The sequence below is a fragment of the Bidens hawaiensis genome, unplaced genomic scaffold (assembly GCF_021521415.1).
Source record: "Bidens hawaiensis isolate Kalapana, Puna unplaced genomic scaffold, B.hawaiensis_p1.1 tig00010168_1, whole genome shotgun sequence".
In the NCBI taxonomy this organism is placed as follows: domain Eukaryota; kingdom Viridiplantae; phylum Streptophyta; class Magnoliopsida; order Asterales; family Asteraceae; genus Bidens; species Bidens hawaiensis.
The window spans coordinates 444,412-453,851 of NW_027491771.1; the positions used below are offsets into that span (position 1 = coordinate 444,412).

The 9,440-nt window shown below is 32.3% G+C and overlaps 1 protein-coding gene across 1 annotated transcript; it reads left to right on the forward strand.

Annotated features, from left to right (window-relative positions):
* The first annotated feature begins 279 nt into the window (after positions 1-279).
* On the forward strand, positions 280-4,932 carry LOC143534485 (putative LRR receptor-like serine/threonine-protein kinase At4g30520). Its single transcript, XM_077028960.1, has 11 exons — positions 280-400; positions 860-992; positions 1,225-1,296; positions 1,365-1,508; positions 2,292-2,363; positions 2,475-2,534; positions 2,642-2,742; positions 2,815-2,949; positions 3,331-3,675; positions 3,764-4,143; positions 4,498-4,932. The coding sequence occupies exons 1-11, from the start codon at positions 295-297 to the stop codon at positions 4,849-4,851; spliced, it is 1,902 nt and encodes a 633-aa protein (XP_076885075.1). The 5' UTR covers positions 280-294; the 3' UTR covers positions 4,852-4,932.
* The last annotated feature ends 4,508 nt before the right edge of the window (positions 4,933-9,440 follow it).

Genomic DNA, 9,440 nt, shown 5'->3' on the forward strand with positions numbered 1-9,440 from the left:
AGAGTATTCTCCAAATCAGAAGACGAGAGCATTCCAATATAATACCAATTTAGAGAATATATTTAAAAAAATATTAATTTACACTTACACCCCCTCACTCACTATCACTGACACCTGATTCTCTTTCTCTCTCTGTATACACTACAAATAACTCTTTGCATTTGCACATTTTGTGACACTCACCCAAATAATAATAATAGAAACCTACCTGACTCATATATACTAACACATTTATTTCATGTTATTATTATTTTCCAACAACAACTTCTTATTCTTCTTCACTTGCAACATTCAATGATCATCAACATGCTTCAATATCAAACTCTAGTATTTTCAGTCCTATGTTTTCTTATTCTGTTTCCTGTTCTTTCGATGTCTTATGAAGCTCGTAATCCCGAAGGTTTTCACCTTTTTTTGTTTCATTTTTTTAAATATTATCAGTGTTGTCGTTCTAGGCTACAACCAACAAGAAGGCATTAATTACACAGAAGTGTATGCTCCGGTAGCACGACCGGAGGCAATACGTATTTTTCTTGCCTATGCTGCTTTCAAAATCTTTAAAGTGTATCAAATGGATGTCAAGAGTTCTGATTATTATCATTCAAAATAATAATCATAATATTAAAGAATAAATATCAATTTTTAAAATACAGTATTTTGTAAATTTATATTGATATTAACATAAGTTGTTATTATATAAATGTTAGTAAAGTTATACTATTTGACACATATATAGTTTTTCAAATTTTTTTATTTTTTATAATTTACCTAGAGTACTTCCGTCTATGCCGAGTACTCGCAACTCTGTAAAAACAAAGCAGACAATATCATGACATGACACGGTTATTTGTGTGTGCAGTTGAGGCTTTGATTATGATAAGAAGTGGTTTGAATGATCCACATGGTGTTCTTGGCAACTGGGATGAAGATTCTGTTGACCCTTGTGGCTGGGCTATGATTACTTGCTCTCCTGATAATCTTGTCACTGGCCTGTAAGTTGTTTCATTATTTTGTTACATATATTAATCAAATGCAAATTAAATTAATGTGGTAACTGCGGGAATCAAATAGTGTAATTACAATATAATTTACAATTACACTACTTAATTCATACAGTTAGCACGTTAATTTAATCTGTAAGTTAACTTTCTCTATATAATATATTGTATTTATACGCAAAATATTCATTGTTTTATCTAAAACCCTTTATGGGTTTTGGTACAGTGGTGCTCCTAGCCAGGGTTTATCAGGGATGTTATCAGGGGTTATTGCTAATCTTACAAATATTCGTCAAGTGTAAGTTTTTTTTTTTTTTTTTTTTTGAAATTGTTATAGAAAGGCTGATTTGTTAATTATCTTAACAGGTTGTTGCAGAATAATAATATCTCTGGTGAGATTCCGGTTGGATTAGGGCACCTTCCGAAGCTGCAAACGTTGGACTTGTCGAATAACGTATTAACCGGTCATGTGCCGGAGTCGCTTAGTCTTTTAAACAGCCTGCAATACTTGTGAGTAATCACTAAAACAGGGTCCATGTGATAGAATGAAAAAGGTTATGCAGTCGCTATGATAGGGCCAATAAGTCATAGGAGCCGTAAGTTTTTATGCAGGCCCGTATGATTTTATGGCTCGTATGATAGAACGAAAAAGGTTATACAGTATAATAGGGCCGAAAAAGTCATAGGATCCGATTATAAGGGGCAAATAAGTCATATCTTTGTCAGTCAAAACATTAATACCGTCCATATGATTTGGCCCTCATACGACCCATATGAATTAAAGGTTACATCTTTGTCAGTCAAAACATCAGTACGGACCGTATGATTTGGCCCTCATACGACCCATATGGCCATTTTTCACTTTATGAGGACCAATATTTACGGTTCGTATTCAGTTTTCACATCTTTGCCCGTCCAAACATCAATCCAGACCGTATGATTTGGCCCTCATATGACCCATATGGCCGCTTTTCACTTTATGAGGGCCAAATTATACAGTCCGTATTTAATGGTCACATCAGTCATGTGCTCATGTCTTTGGCTTCATAATACGGCCTGTATAACCATATTTCACCCTATCATACAGTCCGTACGTACGATGCGTACGTGGCCCCTAAAACAAACCAACTTTCTCTAAGACTAAAACTCCATATTTGAAACATGATCTTTGATGGGTCAATTTTAGTTTTCATTTTTTCTTTAAATTGACTATTCAATTGTTTGGATATCCTTTCTTAATTTGACATTATTTGACCAATGATGTTTCTTTAAACTTTGTCATGTAATGAGTAGAAGGTTAAACAACAACAGCTTATCTGGAACTATTCCTTTGTCCTTAGCTTCTGTTCCTCAACTTGCACTCCTGTGAGTTCATTTCTTTATTAATATTTTATTTTGTATAGTCTTTGTCTACTGTTTGTTTACCTGTAACATGTTTGAAATCATTAAATCTTTGACAATTTTTGTTCATTGCAGAGATTTGTCAAACAACAATCTCAGTGGTCCTGTTCCCAAGTTTGCAGCAAGAACATTCAAGTATGTTTGTGTGAATCTTGTAGAAACAATTTTTAATATTGAAAAAAAAAAAGATTTTATTTTTTTAATATTAAAAAAGATTGCATTTTTGTCTGTTTCTTGAACAGTGTTTTGGGTAATCCTATGATTTGTGGGAGTCATGCTAATCAAGGTTGTTATGGGTCAACTTTGCCTGAGCCTCTTTCTTTTGGGCTTAATTCAACATCAGGTATGGTTTAATAAAAAAAATAGTTTTTTTTTTTTAAACAAGTTTGTTTCTCTAAAAATTTGAAATTTTTAGGCAAAGGTAAGTCGAAAAGGGTCGTGGTTGCTCTCGGAATCACACTCGGCAGTCTCGTGTTTCTTGTCGCGTGTCTTGGAGTTTTGTTATGGAAGAGAAGCAGAAAGTTAAAGCAAAGCATTCTTGATATTAATGGTATGTGTGAATTTTTTGTAGTCAAGGTTTCAAAGTCAAACGAGCCCGATTTCGGTTACGTGTTTGATATTATTTATATTGGACATGAATTATGTAAACCATGCTTAGATAATTAGATGTTAATGATAAATGTGCAATAAGTATCTCAGTTTTTAACTAAAAAATTGTAGTTTGACTTTTAAAGTTTGACCTGGAAATAAAAGAAAGAAACAAAAATTGACATCCATTATTCACATGTGTGTTCATGTGTCATGATTGACTGTTAAAGTCAACATATCTAATATGATTTATGTTATTTAACTTATTTTGGAGCGTTTAAATATTTAATATGAAGATATGCAAATTCTAAGTTTGACCAAAAGTCAACATATTTGGTAACAGATATACCAGAAGAGGGTCTAATGACTTTAGGCAACTTAAAAAGCTTCACATTCAAAGAGCTTCACTACGCAACCGATAACTTCAGCTCAAAAAACATTCTCGGTGCTGGAGGATTCGGTAACGTTTACAAGGGAAAACTATGTGACGGGACAATGGTGGCAGTCAAACGTTTGAAAGACGTTAATGGGACCGCAGGAGAGTCACAATTCCGAACAGAATTGGAGCTCATTAGCCTAGCGGTTCACCGAAATCTGCTTCGGCTGATCGGTTATTGTGTAACTCCAGTTGAGAGGCTTTTGGTTTACCCTTTTATGTCTAATGGCAGTGTAGCTTCAAGGCTTAGAGGTTTGTATTTTTTTATAATATTAATATATTATCTTGACTGTTTATTGCATTATCAAAAAGTCAACTATAAAGTCAAACATTATTTCAGGTAAACCACCATTGGATTGGAATGCTCGGAAGAGAATCGCGATTGGGGCTGCACGCGGGTTATTATATCTACATGAGCAATGTGACCCGAAAATTATTCACCGAGACGTAAAGGCTGCTAATGTTTTGTTAGATGAGTTTAATGAGGCAGTGGTGGGTGACTTTGGGCTGGCTAAGTTACTTGACCATGCTGACTCACATGTGACCACTGAGGTTCGTGGTACCGTGGGCCACATTGCTCCGGAATATCTCTCGACGGGACAGTCGTCTGAGAAAACTGATGTTTTTGGTTTTGGGAGTTTGTTGTTGGAACTGATAACGGGAATGAGAGCTTTTGAGTTTGGGAAAACGGTTAATCAGAAAGGCGTAATGCTTGAATGGGTAAGTTTGTTTTCATATTGAATTATAATAGGTCATACGGTACACTAAGTTAGTAAGACTATGCTGGTGTACCGTATAGCGTACTGTCTTCTACATGCATTACCTAGTTCTACCATGGGTACTGGTAGCCTTGTAAAATGTTATAAGTAAAAAGAAAATAAAATAATTGTGAAAATTACATATTTTTTATTTTAGCTGTAAGGGCAAAATGGTCATTTTTAAAGAACTAATAGAAAAGGTTAACAATAGAAAAGTTACTCCATACATAAATGACAAAATGACTTGTGTGGGCCATACAAGTCTTGATGCACATGGTACAAGACTACTAAGTGCGAAACATTTTTTTAACTCCAGGTGAAAAAGGTGCACCAAGAGAAGAAGGTGGAACTTTTAGCAGACAAGGAGCTCGGTACCAACTATGATCAAATCGACGTGTTGGAAATGTTACAAGTGGCGTTACTTTGTACTCAGTACACCCCTGCCCACCGACCTCGGATGTCAGAGGTGGTTAGGATGCTAGAAGGAGACGGTTTAGCCGAAAAATGGGCAGCTACACATAATAATATGAGCCATAACAGCCTTAGAAAGACTGGGATGGTTCCAAAACTTGAGGACAATGATGATGACTATACATCAAGCATGCTTGGGGTGATGTTGATGGATGATGACCATGATGCCCATGCCATGGTGCTTTCAGGTCCAAGATGATCATCAAATGTTACATACACAAATAGGAATGTTGACCAAAAAAAAAGTGTAAACATTTGGTGGGAAGTGAATATATATATTTTGGTATATATAGATTTATATTTTTATTTTATTATGTTTTGAAATTGGGGTCTTGATCTAGTTTGATTTTATAAGTTTACTTGTAGAATATATATTAGTGGAATGGATATTAACTACATGTTATCACTTTTCTTTCTTGTTTTTTTGTTATTGTAAACGTTTATCATATTAGGGCTAACATATGTATACCCGTACATGATAAGACACGAACATAAAATAATTATCGTGTACCTGTATCCTAAACACAAACACGAACCTGTTACTATTTGGTATACACGATAAAATACGATAAGAGCTGATAAGATACACATATTTGACAACTTGTTTAGTGAAACAAAAGTCGTCGAAATTAGAGAGATTACTAACTACTAAGTAGGGTTAACGAAGCTATGGCAACCGAAGGAAGCACCGGCGGCTACAGGGCCGGGTTCAAAGGTGACACTGATGGCTGAAGTTCCGAGGAGGAGTTGATGGCCGGAGAGGGGCTGATGGCTGGAGAGGGAATGTCGTGAGTGGTGATGGATGAGAAATAGAGAGTGAGAATGTTTCAGGAATTTAAGGGTTTAGTATAACTTATAATTATATGTATATTTAATTATAGAAATCTAGCCAGGTACTTAATATGTGTTTAACAGGTAAATAGGTATTTTATCTGTTTAGACACGAAAACTAACAGGTAAATTCGTGTCTAACTGTTTAGTACACGAAACATGTTAAGGCCTTACCTGTTACATGTTAAAGCCATGTAGATACGTGTTATGTATTTGTGTCTCGTGTATAAATTGCTAGCCCTATTATCGTACCTTAAGTTAATTTTTTTTTTATTTTAAATAAACAACTTCAAAGAAAAACTATATAATATGTTTAAAAAATGATTATAGCAAGTGAAAACAAAATTCAAAAAGAAAATTAAGAAGAGATAAACACCGAATACCTTTTTACAACCAACTTTATTAAAGCAAAAACTAGACTAGCAAGTTGCTAGTTTAGAAAAGATAATACATTAATACAAACCCGATTACGAAGAATGTGCTTAACAAGGAAAAGTATACCACGCCTCTCAATCTAACCCAGTTACCATATTCTTAACCGAAAATATACATGCTTAGTTGACTATATTTTCATAATGTTTATTTTATTAGAAATGTATATGGTATTCTTTTTAAATAAACAAATATATATATTTTATTTATGTGATTTAGTGGAGAGACGATACAAATAATAATAATGATGTGCTTTTGTCCAAAAGCTAAAGAATAGAAATTGAAAGCGAAAGTTGACCGAGACAGGGTTCCCTTTTCCTAGGCATGCCCTTTTGTTCTCACTACTTTTTATTTTGTATTTATTTATTTTTTTCAAAAATATTTAAAAATAATTGGAAGTAGTTTGATGATTATTGTGATATTAGGTTCTCTTAAGTCAATTGGAACTAACTATTGAGACCTATAAATATTATTTGAAGCCAGTTGTGCCACTTGTATGTTCTTAGGTAAACGAATACGAACCCCTGAAACTCAAAACATTTAAGATGGATATTAGGCTATAAATTATAAGCTTGATTTTTAAAAAACTTCATTGGTAGACAGGTATGGTATTAGGCTATAGCTGCCCATTCACCTGAACTATACATCTAAACATTTTATTTTTTATTTTTCATTTGATTATAGAATAATCTACTAATTCACTAACTTTTAATTTTTATGTTCTTAATTTTCTTGGGTATTTTAAATTATACAGGCATAAAACAAACATCATTAATAAAATAACTGGTATATCAAATGCATGTGGATATACCTAATACCCAATGGGTAATTATTCGATGTAGTATGTACACTACGTATATTGTGTTGGGTACGAGATTTAGGGTTACTAATACACATCTCATTTTCATAGTAACTTTTAGTTGTGCCTTAAACCATCAATACTCAAAAGTATATTTACAACTTTATCTTTTCAAGTCGTAGATTTAATTTGAATTACGAATTTTAACTTATGTCACACCAGTCAGTATCACTTTCACCAACAAAGCCAAACAAAGTTAAAAGAGATGTTTTGGAGATAAATTTTTGCTTTTAAACTTTCATGACTTTTAGTATGGGGGTAGAATGGGAATATTTGCCAATTGTATGATCCTTCCAACTCCCTTTTAACTTTGTTTGGCTTTGTTGGTGAAAGCTATACGGAGTGGTGTGACATAAACTAGAATTTGTAAATTCAAATTAAATTAAAGGTTACAAAAGAATAAAGTTGTAAATATACTTTTGAGTTTTGATGTTTAAAGTTTATACAACATAGGTGCTTTTAAAAGATGAAAGTTACCTAGAAGACATATTGAAATGATTATAATCTTACAAACTATTTTACTTTTAAAAGGCTAATTATTTTGTTCTGATGATATATCTAATAATCATGGTTATTAAGTTAACTAAGTACTAAGTATGGGTGCAAACGAGCCGAGCTGCTCGCAAGCTACTTGAGATCGGCTCGTTAAAAAGCTCGATTGAGCTGAGCCCGAGCTTCACTTATTGAGCTCGAGCTAGCTCACGAGCTTAAACAAGTCTGCCATTTATCTAATTTTTTAAAATATATATTTAATAATAATTAATATATATATATATATATATATATATATATATATATATATAATTTGGTTCATTTCAAAAGTGTTTCTTAGTACGAGAAGTGCGAGAAGAGATTATAACCAATCACATGATTTCTTTTTTAATTTCTTATTATTTAAATAAAAGGGTATATTAGTAAATATAAAATGTTTTGTTTTGTAACTCATACTCATTATAAGTTGTTGTTGTTGTTATTATTATTATTATTTATTTATTTCATCTAAAATTTGAACAATTAAAATCCATTTGATCTAAAATCATTTTATTCTAACATATGGCTAATTAATTTTTTTATTTGATCTCTAATGTGAAGTTTTTTTTTTTAATCAATTAATGTAGTGTAGGCTTATCTTATGTAATCTAGATAAAGTTACGTAATCTAGTGTATGCACGCTTTCAAATTTTTTGTAGTCATAACTAATGTAGTGTAGACATATCATATATAGTATTGAAAACACTAATGTAATACAAGCTTTCTTTCAAATGTTATGTAGTCATAACTAATGTTGTGTAGATATATCAAATATAGTGTAGGCAAAACTAATATAGGATAGACACACTTTCAAGTGTTAGCATTCTCATCAAACCCCCTATCCCTAAACCAAAAATTACACCAAGACTCACTATATTTTCTCTTTCCGTTTCAATTAAATAATATTTTTATACCTTTATCATTAACTTTTCTCTTTCTCTCACTCACAACCACTTTCAAAAAATATTAAAAAATTATAGAGGGTGAACAGTAACTTTTCAAATATACAGAAAAATCACTGTTTTTTCTAAAATATAAAAACTCTTCACTCACAACACCCAAAATCTCTCTCACCCCTCACATAAAATGAGGGGATGGATGAAAATGCTCTTATATAGCCATAACTAATGTGGTGTAGACATATCATATGTAGTGTAGGCACAATTGATGTAATGCAGGCTCACTTTCAAATGTAGTGTAGGCAAAACTGATGTAATGTAGGCTCGCTTTCAAATTTAGTGTAGGCAAAACTAATGTAGTGTAGGCACACTTTCAAGTGTCGTATAGTCATAACTAATGTAGTGTCGATATATCTAGTGTTGTGTAGGCAAAACTAATGTAGTGTACGTGTAGACTTCCAAATGTTATGTAGTGATAACTAATGTATTTTGGACACATATTTAATGTAGTGTAGGGACACTTTCAAATGATGTGTTATCATAACTAATGTAGTGTAGAAATATCTAATGTGTTGTGTAGGTAAAACTAATGTCGTGTAGTCCTTAAGACAAGTTGGTGTATCTTTTTATGTATCATGTATATGTATTAAACTAGTATTAATTATCTTACGAGCATTGATTATGCTAGAAAAAATAACCGTCGAATACATTAATGTCTGATTTAATTAGGCCAACACCACAAAAGACATGTATGACCTTTTTAATTAAAAATATGTCATAAATATGTATCTTTATTTACGATAACGCAATTTCTATTGTTGACCATTGATTAAACACAATCAATGGTCTAGATTCATTTCTCGCACTTCTCGCATGATCCATCCCCTCCATATATATATATATATATATAATGTTATGAAAAAATAAATAAAATAACTAAATAATATATATATTTTTTATACATAAAATTATAATAGAAAAAAATATATAAAAATAATTATAATCATATAAAAAATAATTGATAATAAATAGTAAACAAGCCGAGCCCGAGCTTGAGAATATACTCACGAGCCGAGCTCGAGCCTAGTCGAGCTCGGGCTCGACTCGTTTGCACCCTAGTAATAAGTATAATACAAAGTAATAAAAAAAAGGTCTTGATTAGTATATCCAACCTGTTTTAACCTGTACATGTGTGATTATTGCTTTTATAAAAACACATGATTTTAGAACAGTAGG